General features: G+C 34.6%; 1 protein-coding gene across 1 annotated transcript in view; it reads left to right on the top strand.

The window, feature by feature from the left end:
- Window positions 1-27,729, top strand: part of ZCWPW2 (zinc finger CW-type and PWWP domain containing 2) — a 148,001-nt gene that overhangs the window by 78,210 nt on the left and 42,062 nt on the right. The window contains 1 exon segment of the mRNA XM_058290656.2: window positions 24,554-24,668. Coding sequence (XP_058146639.1) covers window positions 24,554-24,668 — 115 coding nt within the window.

Genomic DNA, 27,729 nt, shown 5'->3' with positions numbered 1-27,729 from the left:
GCTTTCATTGGAAAATTGATAAAAAGTAAAAGTTAGAAATGTGGATACCTTTGACTAGATTCGGATGGTTTCTGTTTTATAATGAGACGTGTACATATTGAAATATACATATAAGTGTATGCATATGTTTTAGTCTGCTCAAAGATGCTGGGAGCAATATACCAGAAATGGGTTGGCTTTTTAAATGGGAATTTATTGGGGTAGAACTTTACATTTCTGAGGTTATGAAAATGTCCAAATCAAGGCATGATCACAGATACTGTCTCACCAAAGGTTGGCTCCCGGCATTCCTTGGACTCCTTCCACCTGGCAAAGCACATGGAGATGCCTTCTTCTCTTCTAGGCCTCATTATTTTAGCTTTTGACTCCTCTGCCTGTGGCTTCCTCCCTCCTGGGTTCTTCGCTGAGCTCCTGGGTTATTTCTCCCCATTTCTGCATCTTTTTCTTTGTGTGTCTCTGTACCTTCAGTCCTCCATTTATAAGGGACTCTAGCAAGAGGAACAAGAGCCACTCTGGGTCTTGCCTCACTGAAGCAATCCAATCAGAGTCCCCACAGGTGAATCTAATCCCATCAAAGAGTCCCCCACCTATAGGAAAGGATTAACTTTAAGAACAATTATCTTTTATGAGAGACACAAAAACTTTCAAGCCGTCACAGTTTATTCAAAATATGCATTTTAATCTGGAAATATGTGATACTTTGAGTTATTAACCATATCTTTGGCATAATGCCTTTAATTTTAACTTGAAAGAAAGTCTGTTTTAGTACAAGTATGGAATAACACGACATACCTTCATTCCAGGGTAGTGGTGAGCCAAACATGTTAATATGAGCTACCCTCTCTGTTCTGGTATTTTGGATATGTTCCTAGGCACTTGTGCTGTCAACCATTTCTAGCTGCTAATGAAGCAGACCTTAGAATCTTAGATATTTGCCAGTGGGGTAAAGAACAGAGCATTTCTAAGAAATAAGATTTAAATATACATTCAAAAATCAAAGTATGTTTTTAATGGTTTGCACTAGTATTGCTGGGAGGATTTGAGTCTGTCATGCTTAACTCATTTCAGTGAACATCCCATAAGTCCCTAGGACAATGAAACAATTTGATTCAGAAAAAGCCAAACTCAGGAATCAAGAGTACAAGAGGTTTTTTTGTTCGTTGTTTTTTGTTTTTTTTTTTTTTGAGAAGCTGTAGGTTTAGAGACAAATCGAGTAAAACATACAGTGTTCCCATATACCCTCCTATTGCAATCACTTTGCATTTGTGTGGTACCTTTGTTACAATTGATAAAAGAACATTAAAATTGTGCTGTTAACTACAGTGAATCATTTACATTAGGTGTATTTTCCCATAACCACCCTTTAACACCTTGTAATACTGTGGTACATTTGTTATAGTTCATGAAGGAGCATTATATATCTGTACAATTAAGTATAGTCCATTATTTACAGTAGAGTTCACTATGTTATATAGTCCCATATTTTATCTTTTAATTTTTATTCTAGTAACATATTTAAACCACAATCATATACATAATTCAGTACTGTTGATTATACTCATAATAATGTGCTACCATCACCACCACCATTTCCAAAATTTTAAAATCAACCCAAATAGAAATTCTGTACAAATTAAGCATTACCTCCACGTTCTCTACCCCCAACCCAACACCTGATATACTATATTCTAGATTCTAACTCCATGAGTTTTATTATTCTAATTATTTCATAAAAGTGAGAACATACAATATTTGTCCTTTTGTGTCTGGCTTATTTCAGTAAACATAATGTCTTAAAGGTTCATCCATGTCATCACATGTTTCAGGACTTCATTTCTTTTAATGGATGAATTATATTCCATTGTAAGCATATATCACATTTTGTTTATCCATTCAGTGATTGATGGACAGTTGAGTGGCTTCCAACTTTAGGAAGTTGCGATTAATGTTGCTATGACTATTGGTGTGCAAATATGGTTTGAGTCTCTGCTTTCAATTCTTTTAGATATATACCTAGCAGAGGGATTGCTGGGTTGTATAATAATTCCATACTTAGTTTTCTGAGGACCTGCCAAACTGTCTTCCATAGTGTCTGTACTATTTTACATTCCCAACACCAGTGAGTGAATGTTCCTATTTCTCTACATCTCCTCCAACACTTGTAATTTTCTGTTTTTATAACAGCAGCCATTCTTGTGGGTGTGAAATGGTATTTCATTGTGGTTTTGATTTTCCTTTCCCTAATAGTTAATGATGTTGAGCATCTTTTCATGTGCTTTTTAGCCATTTGTATATCCTCTTTGAAAAAATGTCTATTCAAGTCCTTTGCTCATTTTTAATTGTTTTTTTTTTAATTGTTGTGTTATAGGATTTCTTTATATATTCTGGATATTAAACCCTTATTGGATATGTGGTTTCCAAATATTTTCTCCCATTAAGTAGGTTGTCTTTTCACTTTTCTGATTTGCAAAATTTCCTTTGTTGTGCAAAATTTTAAAATTTACTGCTTGTGATTTGGGTATAAAGTCTAAGAAACCATCACCTAATACAAAATTCTGAAGATGTTCCCTACATTTTCTTTTATAAGAGTTTTATTGTCCTGGTTCTTATATTTAGGGTCTTTGATCCACTTTGAGTTAATTTTTGTATATGGTATAAGAAAGAGTCCCTTCTTCACACTTTTGCATATGGATATTCAGTTCTCCCAGCACCATTTAGTGAAGAGACTTTTCTTTCTCAAATGAGTGGACTTGGCAACCTTGTCAACAATCAAGTTGTCAGAAATGTGAGAGTCTATTTATGAACTCCATTCTTGGATATATCTATACTTGTGACAGTACCATGCTGTTACTGTAATAAACTTTCAAGTCAAGAAATGTGAGTCCTCTCACTTCATTCCTATTTTTTTTTTTCCAAGATGTTTTTTGCTAATCAGGGCCTCTTACCATTCCAAATGAATTTGGTAATTGGCTTTTCCATTTCTGCAAAGTAGGCTCTTGAAATTTCGATAGGAATTGCACTGAACCTGTAAATCATTTTGGGTAGTATTGACATCTTAATGATATTTAACCTTCTAATCCATGAACGCAGAAAGTCCTTCCATTTATTTAGGTCTTCTTTGATTTCTTTTAGCAATATTTTATAGTTTTCTGTGTACTAGTCCTTACATCCTTGGTTAAATTTATTCCTAAATATTTGCTCCTTTTAGGTGCTATTTTAGAAGGAATTTTTAAAAATTTCTTCCTCAGATTATTCATTACTCGTGTATAGAAACACTACTGATTTGGAGGTGTTGATCTTTTACCTTGCCACCTTGCTGAATTTGTTTACAAGGTAGCTCTGGTATCATTATTGCAGATTTTTAGGCACTTTCTATATACAGGATCATGTCATCTGCAAAAAGGAGAGTTTTTCTTCTTTTCCAATTTGCATGCTTTTATTTTTAAGGTACCGGGGCCAGGGATTGAACTTGGGACCCCGTATTGGAGAAGCTGACACTCAACCACTGAGCCACATCAGCTCCCTGTGTGCTTTTTATTCCTCTTTATTGCCTAACTGCTCTGGCTAGAACTTCCAGTACAATGTTGAATAACACTGATGACAGTGACCATCCTTGTCTTGTTCCAGATCTTAGACGGGAAGCTCTAAGTTTTTTATCATTGAGTATAATGCTCGCTGTGGGTTTTCCTATATGCCCTTTATCATATTGAGGAAGTTTCATTGTATTTTTGTTTTTCTTAAGTGTTTTTATCAAGAAAGAATTTTGTCAAATGCCTTTTCTGCATCAATTCAGATGATCATGTGGTTCTTCCCCTTCATTTTGTTAATGTGATTTATTGTATTAATTGATTTTCTTATGTTGAACCACGCTTGTATACCCAGAATAAAACCCACTTGACCATGGTTTATAATTCTTTTAATATGTTGTTGGATTCTGTTTGCAAGGATTTTGTTGAGGATTTTTGCATCTATATTCAAAAAGAGAAATTGGTCTATAATTTTCTTTTCTTGTAGTATCTTTCTCTGGCTTTGGTATTAGGATGATGATGGCCTCATAGAATGAGTTAGGTAGTATCCCTCCTCTTCAATTTTTTGCAAGAGTTTGAGCAGGATTGGTATTAATTCTTCTTGGAATGATTGGTAAAATTCACCTGTGAATCCATCTGATCCTGGGCTTTTCTTTGTTGGGATGTTTCTAATAACTGATTCTATCTATCCCTTTACTTGTAATTGGTCTGGTAAGGTCTATTTCTTCTAGAGTCAGCATAGTTTGTTCATGTGTTCCTAGGAATTTGTCCATTTCATCTAAATTGTCTAATTTGTTGCCATGGTTTTTCATAATATCCTCTTATGACCTCTTTTATTTCTGTGGGGTTATTAGTAAAGTCCCCCTCTGGTTTCTGATTGTATTTGTATCTTCTTTTTTTTCTTTGTCAGTGTAGCTAAGTTTTGGTCAATTTTATTGATCTTCACAAAGAACAGATGTTTGGTTCTGTTTATGCTTTCTTGTTTTTTATTCTCAATTTAATTTATTTTTGCTCTAATATTTATTATTTATTTCCTTCTACTTGCTTTGGGTTAATTTGCTGTTCTTTTTCTAGTTCCCCAAGTGTGCAGTTAGGTCTTTGTAACTGTTTCTTCTTTTTTAATTTAAGTGTTTATTTAGGTCTATAAATTTCCCTCCCAGCACTTCCTTCCCTGCATACTATTAGTTTTGATACATTGTGTTCCTGTTTTCATTTGTCTCAAGATATTTACTGATTACCCTTACAATTTCTTACATCCACTGATTGTTTAAGAGGGTGTTACTTAACTTCCATATATTTGTGGATTTTACATTTCTCTGCCTATTACTGATTTCCAGCTGCATTCCATTATGGTCAGAGACAATGATTTGTATAATTTCAATCTTTTAAAATTTATTGACACTGTTTTTATGACCAAACATGTGGTCTATCCTAGAGAATGATCCATGTGCTATTACTTGAGAGGAATGTATATCCCACTGTTTTGGGGTGCAATGTCCTGTATATGTCTCTTAGATCTAGCTCATTTATCATATTAATCAAGTTCTCTGTTTCATTATTCATCTTCTTTCTAGGTGTTCTATCTATTGATGAGTGTGGTGTATAGAAGTCTTTATTATTGTAGAGGTATCTATTTCTCTCTTCACTTATACCAGTGAATGGCTCATGAATTTGGAGGTACTGTGGTTAGGTATATAAATATTTATGATTGATTTTTCTTCTTGGTGCAATGTCCCTTTAATTCATCTATAGCATCCTTCTTCGTCTCACATAGCTTTGAACATAAAGTCAATTTTGTCTGATATTAGTATAGCTACCCCAGGTCTTTTTTGGTTACTATTTGTATGGGATATCATTTTCCATTCTTTTAATTTCAACCAATTTATGTCTGTGGGCCTAAGGCTAGTGTCTTGTAAACAACATGTAGTTGGACCATGTTTTTTTAATCTATTTTTCAAATCTGTTTCTTTTGATTGGGGAGTTTAATCCATTAACATTCATTGTTATTACTGTAAAGACAGTATTTTATTCAGCCATTCCATTATTTGTTTTTTTGTATGTCATATCTTATTTTTCTTTTTTCTTTTATTGTAACCTCATTTTCTGTATAGCTGGTATTTTGAAGTGTATCTGACTGATCCCATTCTCAATTCTGTCCTTGTGTATATAGATATATTTTCAAGACTTATTTTATTTATTTCTCCCCCACCTCTTATTGTTTTTACTTGCTGTGCCTGTTCATCTTCCTTGTTTCTTTAGGAGGCACCAGGAACCAAGCCGGAAACTCCAGTATGGAAAGGTAGGCACCTAATTACTTGAGCCACCTCCATTCCCTGCTTTGTTGTGTCTCTTATTATGTTTTTTTGCTTCTTGTGTCTCTTATTGTGTCATCTTGTTGCATCAGCTTGCCACGCCTGCCCATCACGCCAGCTCACTGTCTTAGAACGCACTGGGAATCAAACCAGGGACATCCCATGTACTAGGTGGGAGCTCAATTGCTTGAGCCACATCTGCTTCCCTGTTTCTGTATTTTTTAAACACTTTCTTTGTGGTTATTATGGGGTTTGTATTACACAACCTACATCTATAACCTACTAATTTGAAAAGATATCAACTTACCTTCAATAGCATATGCATCCTCTGTTCCCATACTCCTCTGTTTCCTATCTTTATGTTGTTTTTGTTCCACTTTACCTCTTTATATTTTACATGTTCATTAATCAGGAAATATGCCTTTTTCTTGTTCAGCTGTAGTCTATCTCTTATAGGAATTAAAGAGTAAAGTTTATATTGAGGATATAGTACTCAGGTTTTGTATTTACACTTTTAATTACCCTTACTGAAAATCTTCATTTCTTCACACTTCTCTAAGCCACTCTCTCCTGTCTTTTCCTTTTAGCCTGCTAAACATCCTTTAGTAATTCTTGTAGGGCAGATCTCTTGTTGACAAATCCTCTCAGCTTCTGTTTATTTCTGCATATTTTAAGCTCTCTCATTTTTGAAGGACAGTTTTGCCAGATAAAGAGTTTTTGTCTGGCAGTATTTCTCTTCAGTATCTTAAATATATCATATCACTGCTTTCTTACTGCCATGGTTTCTGGTGATAAATTGGCACTTAGTCTTATATGTGACAAATTACTTTTTTCTTGTTGTTTTCAGAATTCTCTCTTCATCTTTGGCATTTGACATTCTGAGTAGTAAATGTCTCAGAGTAGGTCTACTAGCATTTATTCTATTTAGAATATGTTGCATTTCAGGAAATGTGTATTTATGTCTTCTATAACAATTGTAAAAATTTTAGCGATTAGTTCCTCAAATAATTTTTCTGCCCCTTTTACCTTCTTTTATCCTTCTGGGACACCCATGACACATTTGTTTGTGTGCTTCATACTGTCATTAAATCCCTGAGACCCTACTAAAATTTTTCTATTCTTTTCTTTATATGTTCTTTTTTTATCTCTCACTAATCTATTTTTTTTTATTTTGAGAAAGTTATTTTTCATGAAAAAAATATTAGGTTTGTTAACATGCAGTGGGTTTATGATTATTTTTAAATGCATAAAGAAACATTCTTAAATGCTCTGTTTCAATTTTTAATCTGATAAATCTGGATCACTATTGCCTAGGTAAACTAAAGCTCTTTGGGGTCCTGAGACCAGTTTGAGAGTCACTGTCTTTGGGTGTTTTCAAAAGCAGCAGCTGAGGCAGGCAGCCCTGTTTCCAGTGCACCAAGAAACATCCTAGAGATGTGCAGAGCAGTAGGGGGAGTCAGGAGAAATATAAAAGAAGTTGGAGGCAGGCCCTTTACAGCTGTTATTAGTTAATCCTCACTGCAAGGGCAGTTTGGGGCTCTCACTGCCTAAGGTCAGTTTCCCTTTTTTTTAATAACAAATTTTTGTTAATTGTCTTTTTTTTTTTAAGATACATAGAATCACAAAAAATGTTACATTACAAAAATATAAGGGGTTTTCGCATACCCCACACCATACCCCCACACACTCCTTCCACATCAACAACCTCTTTCATCATTGTGGCACATTCATTGCTTTTGTGAATACATTTTGGAGCACTGCTACACTGCATGAATTAGAGTTTACATTGTAGTTTGCACCCTCCCCAGTCCATTCAGTGGGTTATGGTAGGATATATAATGTCCTGCATCTGTCCCTGCAATATCGTTCAGGACAACTCCAAGTCCTGAAAATGCCCCCATATCATACCCCCTCTTCCCTCTCTCTGCCCTCAGCAACTCCCATAGCCACTGTCTCCACATCAATGGTAAAATTTCTTAATTGCTAGAGTCCCAGTAGTTCTATAGTAGAATACCAGTGAGTCCACTTTAATCCATATTTTATACTCCATCCCGTGGACCCTGGGATGGTGATGTCCACTCTACCTCTAAATTGAGCGTGGGCTAAGGTCCCACATGGCTGATTGATGCAATTCTCTTGCTTGCAGTTATAGACACTCTTGGTTCCCTGGTGTGGTGGTTGACCATCCTCACCTCCCTTTTAGCTGACCTGGGTAAGTCAAACTAACCGGAGAGTAGGTGTTGCAACTCTGCTGAGGCTCAGGGCCCAGCTGGCACATGGGCAGTCCAGAGATTCAAGTCCCCTGAGCATACACCAACCCCAGCACCAACCACAGGTTTAGTAAAAGTGACAGAAGAGGCATGTGTAGAGAGGTCACATCTGAGTCCAACTCCATCACATTCAGGAGCACAAATTCCAAAGAAGGGCCCACTGGCAAGACACTGAACTCCAGAGCCATCTGCTATGACTGTAGAACCTGTGTGTCTACATAGCCCTCAGGAGCACCAGTACCTGGGGTTGTATCTACTTTGGCTGTCTCTGAGATCCAGCTGAGATGTGCGTAAGCACAACCCCTCTGATGACCGCCTAACTCATTTTGAGGTCTCAGCCATATGAGCTCATTTGTCTTTACCATTTCCTCCTTTTCTTCAAGGTCTTTTTCTAGTTGCATCACCACCTGGTGATGGGTAGGAAGCCATTGGCACCAGGGAGGCTTATCCCCAGGAGTCATGTCCCACACTGGGGGAAAGATAATACATTTACATGCTAAGTTTGGCTTAGAGAGTCACCACATTTGAGCAATGTGGAGGCTCTCAGGAGGTAAATCTTCAGCACCCTGCAGCTCTAGGCCTAGTTAAAATTTCAAGATACAGGCTCATAAGCATTGTCATCAGAATCAAGGGCCCATCATTGGACCATCCTTCTTCACTGATCTTTGCCCCTGCACTTGGGGGATTGTTGCTCTTCCATCGTGGAATGTGACAGAGCTCCCCAGGCTAGGAATTCAGCACTCCCTCAGTTATTGTGTCTAAGACAATACACAACAAATATTCAAACACTTTTATATACCTTATATACATGCCCTGGAAAACTCCCTCCTAACCTTGTGTTCCCCATCAATGACACCCCACACCAGTGCTCTTCCCCTGCCATAGTTGAACCCCTCTGTGATCCAAAACTTTTTCAAAAATGAAGCCTAATATATTGCCAAATTCAATTAGTAGGAAAATGAATTAGTAATGATAGGCTTAAAGATTAGAAATAGAATACATACTAATTTAGAAAAACTAAAATAAAGTAAAAAATAAATTGGAGTATTGAAAAATGAAAAATATCAGAAAACTTTGTTTTTGACATTTTGCCTTTCATCACTGTAATAGGTGTTGCCCTGTATGTACAGTGTATATATTCTTCAATTATGATTTTGATTGTCCTGTCTTCTGGTTTCCTGATTCTTTCTTCTGCCTGTTCAAATCTACTCTTGACACCTCTAGTGTATTTTTAATCTATATTATTATCCCTTTCATCCCTGAAATTTGTTTTGCTTCTTTTTATTTATTTATTTTATTTCTTTTTATTATATATATTTTTAGGAAGTACTGGGAAATGAGCCCCGGACCTCATTCATAGAAGCAGATACTCAACCACAAGATAAATTGGCTCCCCAATGAAAGTTGATTTTTCATTTGTTTGTTTTGTTTTATGGGCGGTACCAGGGATTGAACCTGGGACCTTGAATGTGGGAAGCAGATGCTCAACCAGTTGAGCTACATCTGCTCCTCTCTTATGCTTCTTTTTATACTTTCAAGTTCTTCTTTATGCTTACACATTGTCTTGTTAATATCCTTTAAGTCTATGTCCATATTTTCATCTCATTGAATTTATTTAGGACATTTGTTTGAACTTCTTTGATTAGTTGTTCCCTATTCTGTATTTCTTCTGAAATTTTAATTTATTTCTTTGACTGAATTGTATAATTCTCTTTCTTCATATGGCTTTTGTTTTTGTTTTTGTTTTTTATTGTTGTTGTTGATTTCTGGGCATGTGATAATCTTGATAAGTTATCTTTGAAGGCTGGGTTCTCCCTCTTGTATAGCATTTTATTGTTGATTGGCTTTGTGTTGAGGTTCTTCTTTGATGCTTGGTCCAAGTTATTCTAAGTCTTTACAGTAGCCCATGCTTAACAATTCAGGTTTTCTCAACTCTTCTTCATCTGATTCTTGCCTTGAATATGCAATACAGATTTTAAGGTTGTACTTTTTGTGCAGTTTTTCACCTCTAGGAGAAAGCTTCCTTTCCTCAGTTCCTTCTATGGAAATCTTGATATATAATATTTGGTTTTGTATAGAATTCCAACCCCCTTCCCCTCAGATCCTATGCTTTGTTTCAATTCTCTCCCTCACTCTGTGCCCCCTTTTCCTTACACTTTTCATTTCTGCCTCTCAATGGTTCAACTTACCTTCACCCCACCCCCCTTTTTTTCCATTGAGGTTTTTCTGCCTCTGGTTTCTTCTCCATTAGTGTATCCCACTATAGGGAACCCAGATGGGGTCAATCCAAAAAAGGTGGTTCACTCCAGAAATGTCTGTTTTGCATTTAGGTGGTCCAACCAACAGAAAGTGCGTTGAGTACACACACCTCAGCCAACAGTTCTGCCACAGTCTCTTTTTCTTTTTACCCCCTGGGGTCCCTTTTGAATGCAGCATGACTCTGTGACTTGTGTTCTTCCCCGGGTCTCTGCAGACTTGGGACCCTGTGCCTGAGGTTCTAACTTGCTGCTGTGGGTGGGTCTATAGTCTGCATCTGTGGCTGGCAAAGCTTGGGCCATGCTCCTTCTGTGTGACTCCCAGGCTGCTGTGAGGGAGAGGCATCTAGGCTCATGGGTTGGGACATACATTTCCTACCTGCTCTTGAAGTTTCTTTTATTTTTTTCTTTTAGTCATTGTTTGTGGAATCCTCCAGTATCTGTTGTCCCCTGGTGCTCTGCACAAATAGAATTTGTCCTTTTGTTAGTTAATGCCACGTTATAAACATGGCAGATGTTTTACATATCTATGTTTATAACATCACCTCTCTTCTCACAAGTTTTTCTCTTTCAGTACCTTAAGTGCATCATACCACTGTCTTCTCTTCTCCATGGTTTCTGATGTGAGGTTGGCACTTAATCTTATCAAAGTTCCATTGCATGCAATGCTTTGCTTTTCTCTTGCTGCTTTCAGAATCTTCTTTATCTTTGATATTTGTTATTCTGAATAGTTGGTGTCTTGGGGTAGGTCTATTCCAATTTATTCTGTTTGGGTTGCGTTGTCCTTGGATATTGATATTTATGTCTTTCATAAGGGTTGAGAAGTTTTCAGGCAGTCACTATTTCTTCAAATATTTTTTCTTCCCCTTTTCCATTTTCTTCTCCTTCTGGGACACCATTAATATGTGTGTTTTTGTGTTTCGCATTGTCATTCAGTTCCCTGAGAACTGTTCCATTTTTCGCATTCTTTTCTCCTGTCTTTTCTAGTTCAGATGTTCTGTCTTCAAGCAATTCAAATCTGCTCTTATGTGCCTCTAATTTATCTTTAATCTCATTCATCATGTATTTCATTCCCATAAGATCTGTTACTTTTCCTTGAAGACATTCAAATTGTTCTTTATGCTCACCCAGTGTCTTTTTAATATCCTTTATCTCTTTAGTCATATTTTCTTTCAATTCTTTAAATTGATTTAGGAGAATTGTGTGATTATCATTGATTAATTGTCTTACATACAGCTGACAGGGAAGGAGCCATTTGCTCCCCTCTCAGTCCGCTACAATAAACCAAGATTTTTACCCCTGTTTAATATGTTAGGAGAGGGGAAGGGGAGCCCTTACCGGCTGCTGGAAGGTTTAGTAACTCACAGTTTGTTGTTTGAGATTCTTCATCTCTGTGTCTCTCACCCTCCTGTGAGTTGAGTTGTGAAACACTGTCCTGATCTGAGGATCCCCAAAGCAGGTCCTTCAAGCAACTTCTAGCCCTTTCTCCATTGTTTTTTGTGAGAGAGTTGAGCCCTGCTTGCCTACTCCAATGCCATCTTCCTGGAACTCCTTTACTCACTTTACTTCTTAATGTTTCCATCTGAGGACTAGTAGCCAAAGTAGAATAAGAACTGTTGATGTTTTTATATTGCTTTTGCAGTAGTTATTTTATCAGTGGTTCTGGATTAGCACCTATTTAAGCAAGTGTTTTTGCTTCTAAGATTCATTATGACCCAAATTCAAAGAATGTGAAGTTTGTAATAAGGATTAGCAAATGAGTTTTAACTAGATCATCAGGCACCATTTGCTTTTAGAGTAATGAAGTGAAACTGGTTACTAATCTCTTGAGGATCTACTGGTGGAAAAATACATTTGAAAAAATACTTTTGCACCATGATACTGCTCACAAATAATCTATATAGCTACCAAACATTCAATAAAGTGTTCCCATAGTAATTCCATATTTGATTTAAAATTTGCTATTTTGGTATTGTTGGTATAAGACTTTTTCTTTTGTTTTCTAAGCATTCATTAGTTTTTTTCCCCTGAAGAAAAGATGAAGGAATTAGAATATTTTCTAACCTGTAATCTATCTCTGAATAATCTGCCACAAAAATTATTGTAGTAATACATATTAGGAAAACATAAATCTGTCATAGTGGTTAAAAAGACAGGTTATAGAGTCAAGCTGTTTGGATTTGATGATTGGCTCTGTCCCTTACCAGACAGATAATCCCAGAAAAGTCACTTAACTTTTACAAACCCCAGATATTTCATCTGTAAAGTGGAGGTTATAATAGTATGTGCGTCATAGAATTGCTGTGAGGGTTAAGTGAGACAATACATACAGATCTTTAGCGTAGTACTTGGCACATAGTATACTTAAAAAATGTTAGTATTATTATTCATTGGAAGAAACAAGTGAAATATAGTTAAATTATTTCACTTCCCTGAATGCCACACCTACAGGAGGGAGTACCAAAAAGAGACCAACAATATTAAGGTGGAAAATAACATCTTTTCTTTTGACTAAGATCATGTGTGAAATATAACATGGTTTTGAGATTCTTTATCAACCAGTCTGATGCTCCCAGAAATTGCGGGAAATAGAGCTAGAATAGAATCATCTAATTCTTTGGTTCTTCTATACTTGACTGAAATAAGGTCATTGCTGGAATGCTTTTTCTAGTTTAGTGCAAACAGAAGTGCTAAGAACTATTGAAAGCAGATATAAGTTAGAGCCTTCTTAATCTGACTGCTTGGTGAATGAAGAGGCCCAAATATTGCAATTCCTCAAGAATACTTTAGATTTGTTTGATGGAATTTAGAAAGAGTACAGGGAATATAATCTTTCATGTTCTTTTCAATGGAATGAAGTCAGTTTCTTTCCCTATCTCTGCTCTGCTTTTCTGATTCACTCACATTTATATAAATACATATATTCTGACTTGGCTGCACCAAATAAATTCTTGAATTCACCCTTGTCATTTCCCAACTTCATCTGTTATGAATTTAGGTAGCTAAATGAATTTAGCTAATTTAGTAATTTAGGTAGTACATGAAGTAGTACAAATTCATGTACTGAAGTTGAAAGTCCAAATTCAAACAATATGACCATCACTCAGTTTATAAAGGAAGGAACAGATAGTTACTTACTTCTCCTGTCACTGAATGCATGACAAATATATTAACTCGCTTTCTCACATTGATTCTTCCAGAAAGCAGTATTCTTTTCTAAGAAATTCCAATATATAGTTTTCTCAGTTTTCCAAAAATACTTATTCTCTGTTTAAGGGACCATGAGTCATGCTGACAATTCACTGATTCAGCACCACATATTTAACAATCCTCTTCACCTAGATTTCCCACCTGCTCTTATGATTCTACTGTAAACAGAACCTGAGCCATCTGTTTGTAATAAATACAGCCCGTGTTGTCTCATAAACACATTATTTCCAGAAAACACAAACAAACCTGGTCTGAAAAATAACAGCCAAATGTTTACCTTCTTTTAGTTTCATGTCTTCTGTCCATTACTACTGTTGCTTAAAATCCCTCGGGCTCATGCTGACATTTTTTAGGCTCAGTGCAAATGAGCACATACTTATTTGAGTGACTTACTTGAATCTGTACATTTCTTCCAGTTTGGTGTAATGATCTTAACTGGAGTAGTCAGCCCGACTAGAGCAGTGGGAGACAGCAACATGTTGAGTAAGCACAGGCCTTAACAACTAGCTCTTGCCTCAGTGTTTATTTGCATCCTGTACTTTATTTCATCAATATATTGCCAGTACTTCACTGTAATTTAACATAGTAGCATTTACAACTACTTGCTACAGGCTTATTTTCAGTTTGGCAAAATAAAAATTCTACAATGAAATCAGAAAATATAAAAAACAATTTACTTTGTACACAATGAATAAATTTCATTTGAAATTTTAGCTACTGGTTAATAGTCCTAGAAAATCTTTTCCTAAGCATTATAAAAGTGACCTGATATAGAAAATCCTACAAGGTACTATTTTCTATCATTTTCAGTGCAATTTTCTTTTAATGTTATGGGTAAGGAGCGCTTTATAGCACTACCTTTAAGATTTTTGCAAAAGTATTGCTTTACAGCAAAATGATATCATATTGTAGTGGTTGAGCACATAACTTTGGAGTTAAATTGCCTGTTTGAATCCCAGCTCCATCACTTGTTAAATATGTGAACTTGGATGAGTTCTAAACTTCTCACTGCCTCAGATTTCTCATCTGTAAAATGAATAATAATAGTATCTACCTTCTAAGCTTGTTAGAAAATTAAAATGAGTTATTTTTGAAGTGCTTAGGACAATGCCTGGCAATTATTGGATAATTAGTAAATTTAAAAAATCATATTGTGTTATTTAAATAATAGAACTCCTTTGGAAATAAAATATGTACACATTTTCTTGGACTGCAGAGACCAAATGATAAATGTTTGTATTCTGATAATTTATGACTAATATTTGAAAATAACATATGATAGCTAACCTTTGAAAACTGTTTTCATTTTATGAAGTGCTTTTTATAAAGTACTATTTTGTGTCATCTTCATTAATTAATAAGAAAGATGAGGCTCAGATTAAGTGACCTGCTTGAAGTTATGTAAAAGCAGAACTGGGACTGGAGCACAGGTCTTCTGATACAACTCTAGGTTTCTACATTTTATGTCAACTCAGTTGAAGCTTACAATGGGCCATCTGCTTCTAAACTTCATATGCATACCAAATTGTTAATAAGCTAACATCTATAAACTGGAAAATCACAAAAGCCTTCTTATTCATCTCCTACTATTAATTCAGCCAACCTGATTAATTAACTTAACCTTTAACTAGGGCTTTTCAAAGATTGACAAAGATGTACAATGTTTTATCTTCATGTTTAGTGCATTGATTCCTAGCTGTTGACTTGGGAGGCTCATCATTCTCTCATTAAAACCTAGGATTTTTTCATTCCCTTGTAATATCATAACTGGTTATTATTAATACAAACTTGGATACCTCGGTGGCAGGGTCTTATTTTGTTTGGTTGTTGTTCTTGTTGTTTTACTTTACTATTGGTTCCCAAACTTGCTGATCATCACATTCTTTTGCTGAGCTCTTTAAAATTATATATTCCTAAACCTACCTAATAAAGAGTTTCCTGAGACTCTATATTTTTAACCAGGTTGATTATAGGCTGCTCAGTGGATCTCAAGAACTACAATATTATAGCAGTTTGTCTCCCCACAAATACCTATTTTCTCTGTCTTTACAGATTCTGTCTCCTGGTTCTCATTGTATTTTGGTATTACATCTGACATATAGCATCAGATGATGTAAAAGAGCAGGCTATCAGAGCTGGACTTTTTTTTGCCAACTTGACTGGTTTATACTTTCCAGTGAGGGTAGGGGGAATGGAGAGACAGAAGTTTGTTTTTTTTTAAAGATTTTTTTTTCTCTCCCCTTCCCGCCCCCACCCCCCATTTGTCTGATGATTTCTGTGTGTTCTTCTGTGACCGCTTCTATCCTTATCAGTGGCACCGAGAATCTGTTTTCTTTTTGTTGTGTCATCTTGTGTCAGCTCTCCGTGTGTGCGGCAACATTCTCAGGCAGGCTGCACTTTCTTTTGCACTGGGCGGCTCTCCTTACAGGGCACACTTCTTGAGCGTGGGACTCCCCTATGCGATGGACACCCCTACATGGCACGGCACTTCTTGCACGCATCAGTGCTGCGCATGGGCCAGCTCCACACGGGTCAAAGAGGCCTGGGGTTTGAACCGCAGACCTCCCATGTGGTAGGTGGATGCTCTATCCATTGGGCCAAGTCTGCTTCCCAGAAGTTGTTTTGATATTAAAATCCTACTTGACTTAGAGTAAGCAAAAGTCTTGTTTATGTCTACATAAAACTTAAGCAGAGGAAGCAACAAGTTAATAAGATTTTCAAAAAATGTTTGCTTCAAAATATTCAATAATTTGAGTAAGCTGTCTAAACAATCCAGAGTTGCTTATATGAGATTATGTGAACCTATTTTAAAGATGACAGGTGAGAGGGACAGCAAGTATTAAGGAGCCAAGGAGACCAAAGCTAAATCTTCTGAGATGCACGTGCATGTGATATGACCATCTTTTGGAGTAAAGGAACAGCAAAGTTCTTACTATCTAGTACACTTACCGCTGTTGCTGAAATCCAATTTTAGGAAGACAAGATATCCTTGTGATTAACTTTGTACTCACCTGCTTGCTTTAAGTGAAAATGTTCTGTCCAACATAGGAGAAGAGTGATAGCTTTAGCATGATAATAAATAGAACAGTGTATCAGTGCAATACATGGTTAGAGTCAGCAGGCATGGTACAAGTTTGAATGAATAAACAGCAGCACTTGATATAAACCACCAGGCAAAGTACTTTATAATACATATGTAGTCTTGATCATCAACCATTGAGTGGAAATACATTCCAAAGGAAAATCTTTAGACTATGGAATCTATGACTATGACCATATCCCCATGTTTCTAAAGGCATATTATATAAGAAATAATTTAAAGCAATGGTCAACATTTGAAGTCATTTCAGTGAATTTACAAAACTCAATAAAGCAGTTTCTCAGTCCTTATCATTCCAGTTTTCTGGATTTTTAATGTATGCTAAACATTTTGTCTAAAAGATGCATTTTCTAAATTGTAATTATATTTTCATTTTGATTTAATATTGATATAATCAAAATTTGAATTGATAATTTTGGAGTGTAGAGGTCTCATTATAACTAAAGAATATTCCTGAGGCTCTGCTATCCCCCAAATAGGTTATATTAAGAAGCTACTGATTGAGTTACTTTAGTTTTAAACTTGTATATTTTTTTCATATAGTAAAGTGCCTGAGAGTAGACATAATTTTTTCTTCAAGAAAAAAATGTTGCTAATATCATAGAAAAAAATTAGTTATCCATGAAATACTTACATACCTTAGTTCTCTACAGAAAATGAAGCTCTACATTATCTTAGACGTAATATCACCATAATGCCAGATAGTCATAATATTTATAAATGTTCCTTTTACATTTGTGGGTGTAATCATATAATTTGGGATTAATATATAGCAGCCTTTCAGTTTCATCTCTGATATCCTGCCTTGGTTATACCCATGCCACCCAGAAGAAAAACTCTCTCTTTACAATACTCAGTAAATATTTACTGAGACTTTATTATTTTGAAATTCTACTTGGCTCAGAATTGAAGAAAACAGACAAAATTCAATGCACTCATGAGACCAATATTAGCGGCTGGAGACAGGTAGTAGAAAAATAAATAAGAAAAAGATATAGTGTGTTAATTGTTGATGAGTTCTATGGGGAAAATTAGGGGAAAGTAATAGGTAAAGGATTGGATGCCAAGGGGTGAAGGGGAAAGGCTACTCTACCAGCACTTATATATTCTAATATTCAAAGTCCCAGAGCTAAGAAATTCTTTCTTACCATTAACCAAACACCAGCAGTTAGTTGATAATAATTCTGGTTTAGTTTGTATTTTTTCCTGTCTTTTATTCCAAGAAGTTGTCAGGCCACTTATGTTGAGGTCAGGCCACTTATGTTGAGGTCATGCCTCAGTGGAGTTTTCTATTGTGGGAGATCAAAAGCAGAGCTTGGAGATGTCTGATCAAAAAATGGTGGTGTAAGATGCTTCAGGATTCTATTCCTCTACAGAATCGATGAACAGCAAGCAAAAAATGGCAGAACCATCTTCTTCAAAACTCTGGAAATAGTTAAAGGTTTGCAGTATCTAGGTGAATGCTAAATTTAAAAAATGCAACTTTAAAATTAGGAATTTAGGATATTTTTACTGCTTCCCTGTTCACACCCTCCCCTACATATTGTGAAGACTGCCTGCCATCCTATTGTGGGTCCCTCCCTGACCCTGTTCCAGGAGGAGCAGAATAATCCTTATGCGCATACTGGAGTGCCTGTATTTTGGTACCAGTCTATTGGGTGGCAGTCTGAAGGACTGAATCAGGACATTTGTCTCTGGCTCACCTTCCTAGAACTTGTCCTTCAGGCAGAATCAGCTTTTGAACCACCAAAGCAGTGTAAGAAACAATTAAATCAAAGTGGCCTGGGACAAAGGATTACCTCTTTTAAGAGTAGAGGAGGCATTTGGATTTCTGTAAACAAAGGAATTTCTAAGGCCACAAGCACAAGCTGAGACAAGATGCAGTCTCAGAATAGGCAGAGTGGACCCTGTGCTTTCACCTCAATCTCATCTTCATGTGAAGGAGAGTGCCAGCCAACCCAAAGCCAATTTGCAAAACTATGAAAGGCGCTTTTCACATTGGCTTGTTCTCATTAAGTCCAAGTACACAAATCTCCGTTATATTACTAGCCAGAAACAAACTTAAGGAACAGACAGCTTAGTGACAAAATTCCAGAGGTAACACAAAAAATATTAAATTGTACAATGTGCAAAAAAATCACAAAACAAACAGGAAATGTTGATTCATCTAAAGGAATGAGATAAAACTTCAGAAAACATTAACAAAGCATACCAAACTTTGAAAATACCAGCCCAACACTTAACAACAAAAAAAATCTTCAACATGCTCAAGGCATAAAGGACATCAAGAAATAACTAAAGAAAACAAGGTAAATGATCAATGAACAATATGAGGTTCTAAATAAAAAGATAGAAATTTGGGGAATGAACCGAACAGGAATATTGGATTTGAAGATCACAAGAACTGAAATGAGGTATTCTCTACAAGACTTCAACAACAGATTAGAACTAGCGGAAGGAAGAATCAGTGAACTTGAAGTTAAAACTATTGAAATCATTCAATATTAGGAAGAGAAAGAAAAAAAACCAAGAGACCTCTAGGATACCATCAAGTGTACCAGTATGCACATTATGGGAGCCCCAGAGGAGAGGAAAAACAGAAAAGGGTAGAAAAAATATTCAAAGAAATAATGGAATAAAAATCCCCCAATTTAATGAGGACATGAATATCTACATTCAAGAATCCCAATGAACCTCAAACAGGATAAACTCAAGATGAAACACATTCAGATACATTGTAGTAAAACTTTGAACTGCCAGAGCAGGAGAGAGTTCTGAAAACTAAGAGAAATGGAGCTCATTATGAACAAGGGAGCCTCAATAAGATTAAGTGTTGATTTCTTGTCAGAAATCTTGGAGGCAAGAAGGCAGTGGGACAAAATATTTAGAATGCTGAAAGAAAATAATTGCTAATCAAGAATTTTATATTGGGTGAGACTGCCTTTCAAAAATGAGGAGATTAAGATATTTATAAATAAACAAAGGCTGAGGGACTTCTTTACTACTATATCTGCTCTGTGAAAAATGCTAAAAGAAGTTCTTCAGTGTAAAAGAAAAAGACACTAGACAATAGTTTGAAATAGCATAAAGACCTCCAGTAAAGTTAACCATATAGGTAATTATGAATGCCAGTACTATTGTATTGTATCTTTGGTATTTAACTGCACTTTTTTCCTTCTGACAACTTAAAAAAATACAAAATGCCTAAAATAAGTGATAAATCTATGGTTTTGGATGTGCAATGTATAAAGATATAATTTGTAACAAGTGTAACAAAAACATGAAGGGATAGAGAAGTATAGGAATGGTGTTTGTGTATGCTATTGAAAATAAGTTGATATCAAATCAAACATGATTATTGTAGATTTATGATGTTAAATTTAAACCACATGGTAACCACAATGAAAATATCTGAAAAAAATTATATAAAGAAGGAATTGAAAAAAATGTCTCAAAAGAATACACTGCAAAAATATCAGATAAATATGGAAGTAGACATTAATGGAAGATTTAAGGAACAAAAAAAGTATGACTTACAAAATCCAGATAGCAAAATACATTAAAATGTCCTGCTTTATCAGAAGTTAGTTAAAATGTAAATGGATTAAACCCTCCATTCAAAAGGCAGAGATTGGCATAAATGGATTAAAAAGAATGACCCAATTTTATGCTGTTTACAAGAAATTCACCTTAAATTCAAAACACAAGTAGGTTGTAAATGAAAGGATAAATAAATAAATAAATATATATATATATATATATATATATATATATATACACACACACACACACAGATATATTCCATGCAAATAGTAACCAAAAGGGAGCTAGGGTAGCTATATTAATATTGGATGAATAGACTTTAAGTTAAAAATATTGTTGTAAGGGGAAAAGAAGGATGGTATGTATTCATAATGGGGGCAATTCAATAAAAAGACATAACAATTATATATGCACCTAACAGCAGAGCCCCCAAATATATGAAGTAAATATTGGCAAATTTGAAGGAAGAAATGGATGGTTCTACATTAATAGTAGGAGACTTTAATATACTACATTCAATAAAGACATAGAAGAGTTGATCTATACTATAAATCAACTAAACCTAAGAGATATATATAGAATAGTTCACCTAACATCATCAGAATGCACAGTTTTCTTTGGTACACAGCGGTCATTCTCCACATTAGACCTTATCATAAGTCACAAAAAAAAGTCTCAGTAATCTAAAAATATTGAAATCATTTAAGGAATCTTCTCCAGCCACAGTGGAATAAAGCTAGATATGAATTATCAGAGGAAAAAATGGAAAATTCACAAATGTGGATATTAAACAACATAAACAGTGTAAACAGTGAATCCTTATGTAAGCTATGAACTGCGGCTAATAATATAATTATAATAATATTGTCTCATCAATAACAAAAGTACACACTAATGCAAAGTGTAAATAATAGGGAAAACTGTGTACGTGTTTGGGTTTTATGTGGGAACTCTATACCATCTGCATGATTTTTCTGTAAACCTATAATAAAAAAGAAAAGAAAAACCTGGCATCCTGACCTGAATTCCTTGTGTGATACAAGCCAAGTTATATCTTAATTAATTCTAATGTGGAGAAGCAGTCCTAAAATAAGAAGCAACAAAGGAGTTTCTGCCAATGCTCAGATTTTTCTCCACTGTCCTTACTGAGTAAAGAAATACTTTTATGCTCTTTTCCTTAAATTTTCTGCTCCATATTAATCTGTAGTAATAACATAAACCTTATTCAGTGAGTCAACATACAATTGAGAAGGGATGTTCAACTATCCCCTTAAGCTCTGGGAAAGGGAGAAATGTTACTAAGTCCTTCCTTGTCCAGTAACACCTGGTTGAAACTAGCTTACATAGATTAGTGGTTTCCTGACTTTTCAATTTTAAACTTAGCTAGGAATTCTCTCAAACACAGGTCTCTATCTTTCCCTATCTAGCCATCTGTTTTGTCTGAAACCTCTTACCAACTCAAAACATTTCCATGCTTATTTCTCTATCAAGAATGCATTTATCCTTAACAATTCACATCAATTTTTAGATGAAATGCCTTCCTTTTCTTTCCATGATCATTACTTCTTTTTTCTTCCTTCCTAACTTTAATAAAACTGATTGAGAAAATTCAAGTTGCCAAAGTTATGTAGGCACAATAAAGGACATGGAATTCTCATGGATCGTAGGATTTACTCGGATTTGAAGATCAGTGTGCCTAGCCCAGCCCTTTCTATATTCTCATCCAAAATCATTGATCTTAATCCTTGAATTTATAAGCGTTTAGTTCCTTGAAAATTTGCAGAGCTTCACTGACCTTTTTAACCTATTTTAAAACTTGTCTAGGTTTTGTTTTAGGTTGGGAGATAAGCTGATTCGAAAGTTCTGTAATTATGAGACATACACAGGTTTTGTTGAAAAATATATCTTTAGGATTTTAAAAGTTCAGGACAAAAAAAAATTGGATATTTTTATCTATGATATAAATGTCTGTAGATTCAAGCAATATCTCTGGAAGACTACAAAAGAAACTGATAATAATGGTTGCTTTGGGAAGGAATACTGAGTACTGGGGATGGGAAAGAAGTCACATTCTATACTGTTAGAGTGTGCATCTTTCACTTCAATGAAAAACATTATTTAAAATACAATGCATAGTGAGTCTAATTCTCGAATTCAAAAATTTTTAAATAAAATAAGCCTTAGCTTATGAGTTCCTTAGAAGGTATTTAATTGTATTACCACTAGGTGGCATATACCTTTGGATAAGTTCTTAAAGACTCCCAGACACTAATTTTAAACAAAACTTTTCTGTTTCCCAACTCTCCAAAGTTTATTTTAGCTATATCAAATTAGTTTTCTCAAGAAATTACCTTAACATCAACTAGTTAGTACTATAGCAGTTTTTATGGGATTTTTCACTACCTATAATTTCTTACTTTTTATTGTAATGTTTGATTTGCAAAAAATACCTTAAATCTGCAAAAGCTAGTTTATATATTCTTAAAATAATTTGCTTACATTTCCCACTGTTTACTGAATTGTATCTCCCCTTTCTCTTTTTCTCTCATTAAATAACTTATTTAATTAATTAATGGATAAATTTATAGAATCTGTGTACAAAAGTAGTTTTTGTTTGAATATATTGTTTCACTGCTTTTGTACCAAATTTATCAGTGTTAGGACAAATGCAGTTTAACAATTTAACAACCACTTACTGAATGCTTATATAATGTGCAGTGAACTAAGTTAGGCAAATGGATACTGTGAATGATACAAAAATAAAATGTTATTTATTGCCTCTGTGTTCATGGACCTTTAATTTTATGGTTGGAGACAGTCATGAACACATAACTATAATACAAATTAGAAAGGGTTAATGATAAAGTGAAAGTGTTAAATGTAATGGAACAGATGGTCAACACTAATTTGGGAACTCAAAGAATAAGGTGAGGGAAGCGGATTTAGCGCAAATGATAGAGCATCCGCCTACCATATGGGAGATCCAGGGTTCAAACACAGGACCTCCTGACCCATGTGGTGAGCTAGCCCATGCACACAAGGAGTGCCGTGCCACGCAGGGGTGTCCCCCGTGTAGGGGAGCACCACACGCAAGGAGTGCACCCTGCAAGGGGAGCCGCCTCACGTGAAAAAAAGTGCAGCCTGCCCAGGAGTGGCACTGCACACACAGAGCTGGCACAGCAAGATGACGCAACAAAAAAGAGATCCAGATTCCTGGTACCACTGACAAGAATACAAGTGGACACAGAACACACAGCAAATGGACCCAGAGAGCAGACAACAGGGGGGCAGGAGAGGGAAGGAGAGATAAATAAATAAATCTAAAAAAAGAATAAGGTGACATTTTGAGGAAAACTTTAAAAAATATATAGTTTCGTTTTTTGAATGGATTAGATGTATGTGTTATATAGATTTACATTTCTGTGTGAATGGTGAATTATATATCAAAGATTATGATATGAACTTTATATAGGTGGTAAATATGACTTAATAGAATAACACTTGTCTTTCTCTTTTGATGTAAAGGTTTAGAAAAGAATATGGCAGCATAAATTTTATAAATTGTAACATTTAAAAACATTATAAAAACTTAATTTGGCAAGTTCTAAAATGAGACTGGAAAAATTATTGGACCACATAATTTGTATAGTTACTTTTAACTCAGATTCTTTTGTTCTGCTTTTCTTTTCAAAAAGTACATGTATTTAAAACGAAATAACCCTTTAGAAAAAACTGATGTGTCCAAGTAGAATAACTCACTGAGTGCTTACTATTCCAGAGAACTGTCATTTCTTATTTCATTAAGTACTTATGACACCCTATGACATATGTCCTATTATTGATTATTCATCATTTAAAGATGAGGAAACTAGAGCATAGAAAGTTTTAGTACCTTCCATGAATCTTTCAATATCTTCCATAAGATCAAAACTAGATGCAAATGGAATTAATTTTCTTAAAATAAGAAACTTGCTTTTCAATTTGTATTATTTCAGTAGTATTGCTCTATCACTTATATGGGAATCAATGTTATTCTAAGAAAATGTATTAATAATTACTGTTTTATCACATTAGGGGTCTTAAATTTTTGTCATTTTCTAAGTGTGAGATGTGCCATTACTGTACTATTTTAGTAAATCAAAAATATGACCCGTTTGGCTATTCACATGCAAAATTCCCACAAACTTGCTGTATCTAAAATAATAAAATAAAATAAATGGCTAAAGAAAAAAAATCATGTATTTAAAAATGAATCTTTGGGAAATTTTATGTTGTATACATTTTACCACAATAAAAAATTTAATGTAAGTATCTTATTCTTTTTGTGTTTCTATAGCCAACAAAATGTAAGAAGAAGAAGAAGTGGTATAAAAGTGCACTGCAAGAAGCATACCTACTCTATGAATATTCTCATGAGCAAAGACTGGAAATGTGCTGCCTTTCAAAACAGGGTATATGAGTTTTTAACTCTTTTAACTCTCCAGCGTGAGCTTTTATTCATATGCATATATTATGTTTGCCTATTTTAAAAATCTCTCTCTTCATAGGGAAATAAATCTTTGTCCACTGAAAACTCATTTTTTATTTGTTTTTTTTTTAATTTATTGTTTTAAAACTCATTTTTGTATGGATTACTAGTATGTGTTTATCCTCTGAAACTATTTTCAATGACTAAAATACACCGTTTAATTGCAGGGGTTTTGCTTGTTTTGCTTTTAGGGTTTTTTTTTTTTTAATGAAGGAATTTTAATTAGCACTTATAACATCTTCTTTACACTAACACTATCCATATAGTTTGTCTTGTGTATTTCAAAAGAAGATTTTTCAAAATTGGAAACCATGGCTTTAGAATATAATAATGGGGTGAAATTTTCACTTCATTATGCTCTGTTATTTCAAAGTATTTTTAATGTTTTCCTTTTCAGTAAATTCAAAGCAGGGGTAAAAGATAAGTATCAACATGTTTCTTTTTAGACAGGTGAAAAAATACATTTCAAGTCATTTCCGAAGAAAGTGTGCTCAAATCATAAATATTATGGTTTAATGATATTCACATTTTTAACTTTAAAAAGAATATGGTTATTATATAAAAATGATAATTTTTAACAAACTTAAAGATGTTAAAAATTTTCTGCTTAGTGATCATAATAACTGTATGTTTCATAAGGCTTATTCTTACTTTTATCATCTTAAGTTCTAGAGCAAATCATTTTGTGAGAGGAACTGGCCTCTGGTGTTTATTGAATTTTAAAATAACAGTAATTTTTTTTCTCCTTTAGAAAAGTCCCAATATATTACAAAAATCTATATGTGAAAACATTTTATTTGAGAAGAAGTTAAATATTAAATGAAACCCAGCCACTTTGGTTTAGGTTTTAAAGCAAATAAGTAGATTTGGAAAAGGGTGGAAAAAGAATGACGAGCACACTATTCGGGTTTACTTTGAGATCAGGAAGAAGGACATCTGTTACCACAAATGTGATTTTATTCCTTGTGCTGAAAATATAATGTCTCTGTTTATTACCAATAAAGGTTGAACTCACTCTACTGGCACAAATACAATTTTATGTCTTGCATGGACTACATAGCTCTTTTTGTTTCACCACAATAAACTTTGAAATATTTCACTTTTTAAAAACATTAATACTTTGAAAGAATATAGCTTTTTAATGTTACATTGCATCTGTTTCACACTGGCTGTTGACCCCCTCTCTCAAGTTGTGGAATTAAGTCTTCTTCTGTTGTTGCATGTTCCAGAGTATTCCTTTCTGGGTCCTTTGAAATTCTTGCCCATTCAGAGCTTCCAGAGAGGGGTTATTTCTGATGGGTTTGCAGCAGTAGACTGTTTTCTTCTTGTAAGTGTGATGAATTTTACATGAAGAATTTTATGTATTCAGCCTGATTCTTGAGAGCCCTTATGCATAAAATCTTAAACTTTGTCCTGAAGTAGCCAAAATGGAAGGAAATGAACAAACTTGGAGGAAGGAGTTCAGCCTTTGCTATGGCAGGCATACTTATTTCATACTCATTCTTCACTGTCTCCAAAATAGACAGCTTAATCCTGGTAGATGCTTTGACTCTGGAATAGATTCTAGTACAATATTCAGCTACTTAGTGTTTTTAAAAATAGGTTTTAGAGACGATTAGCCATAATTCAGATGTCTCACAAAAAGTGAATATCTTTGAGGCATTCTATTTATTTTATTCCAGGAACTTTGAGGATTTCTTTGTCCAAAAATTTCTTCTTCCAACCTAGAAATAATTACTACTAGTATTTTGGCTTCCTCCTTGCCAAAATTGGTGCACTATAATATTTGATGCAGCTTTTTCATTGTAAATATGTAGATTCAATCATATTACAATAAATTTCAAAGTCTGTCCACATTTTTTAGTTGCCCTGTATTTTGTTGTATTAGCTCTCCATATGTTATTCTTCTGCTGGAGCTGGAAAGCTTTGTCTTTTAGAGGAGCATTAGTTATAATTGTATATCTTAAAATAAAATGGATATTATCCATATTCTTTGTAATTTAACTTTAGGATTATGTATTATTTGTAAGATTACTATTCTCTTACGTTCTCTATATTTTTAAAGAAAATGTTCTAGTTGCCATATTTAAAGAAGCACATAGTGATAAAATTTTTCGGAGGCCATGAATGGACAAGCTTAAAAAAATTATTTGAAGAAGAGAAGTCACTGAATTATGTCAATATTTGTATTCCTTTATAACATGGTCATAAATTAAAATTTTTAACATCATTATGAGTCATGAGGCGTATCGACCTCCACTCATTTGCAACATTTTCATTTACTGCCTGCAGGTTCTCTTTTGCACTTTAAAAATAAAATGACCTGGATATAGTTCTGACGGGGGGTGAAGCAAATCTTGTAAAGCCCCTTTTCATTATCCCAATCTACATTTCCTGTTAACTGCTTTTCACTTGGTATGATGAGGGTCACTACATGCAGGAATATCTGAAGGGAGGAAATTAAACCTTCCTCACTAGGGAAAATTCAGCTCTTAGAAAGTACTTAAGGTTACTGAAGTTGAACATGACTTGCTGTTATTTTTAGGGAAATCACTAGTGATCATAATGTTTTTAAGTATTACATCAGAATTTCCCTCTGATGTGTGAAAAGCAGAGTGGTTATTGATACTCCCCAGGAAAGTCTCCTGTTGCTTTGGGAGATGGTTTTTCAACTTTTGAGCATAAATTTTCCCTGAACAATAGTTTGGATATTTCTCTTACCAATTTATTTCCATATTGGATATTTTACATAAGGAAGAAGCATATTTTGAAGAGAAACATAACACATTTATATTCTATTTTGGTTAACCTTCTGTATACCCTCAGGGTCAATCGGATCCAATTTCCTTTTTTAGTTTCTTTTGTGTGCAGTTCTAGTTATTTGTAAAGACTATTATTTATTTATTCTTACCAAAAGAGCAAAGAGAAAATTTCTCTTTTTTCTTTTTTTGTTTTTTAGATACAACAAAACTTCTATCTTGTAA

Source organism: Dasypus novemcinctus, chromosome 31 (assembly GCF_030445035.2).
Source record: "Dasypus novemcinctus isolate mDasNov1 chromosome 31, mDasNov1.1.hap2, whole genome shotgun sequence".
Taxonomy (NCBI): Eukaryota; Metazoa; Chordata; class Mammalia; order Cingulata; family Dasypodidae; genus Dasypus; species Dasypus novemcinctus.
Note: the sequence above shows the minus strand (reverse complement) of the source record. Positions and strands in the feature narration are given on the sequence as shown.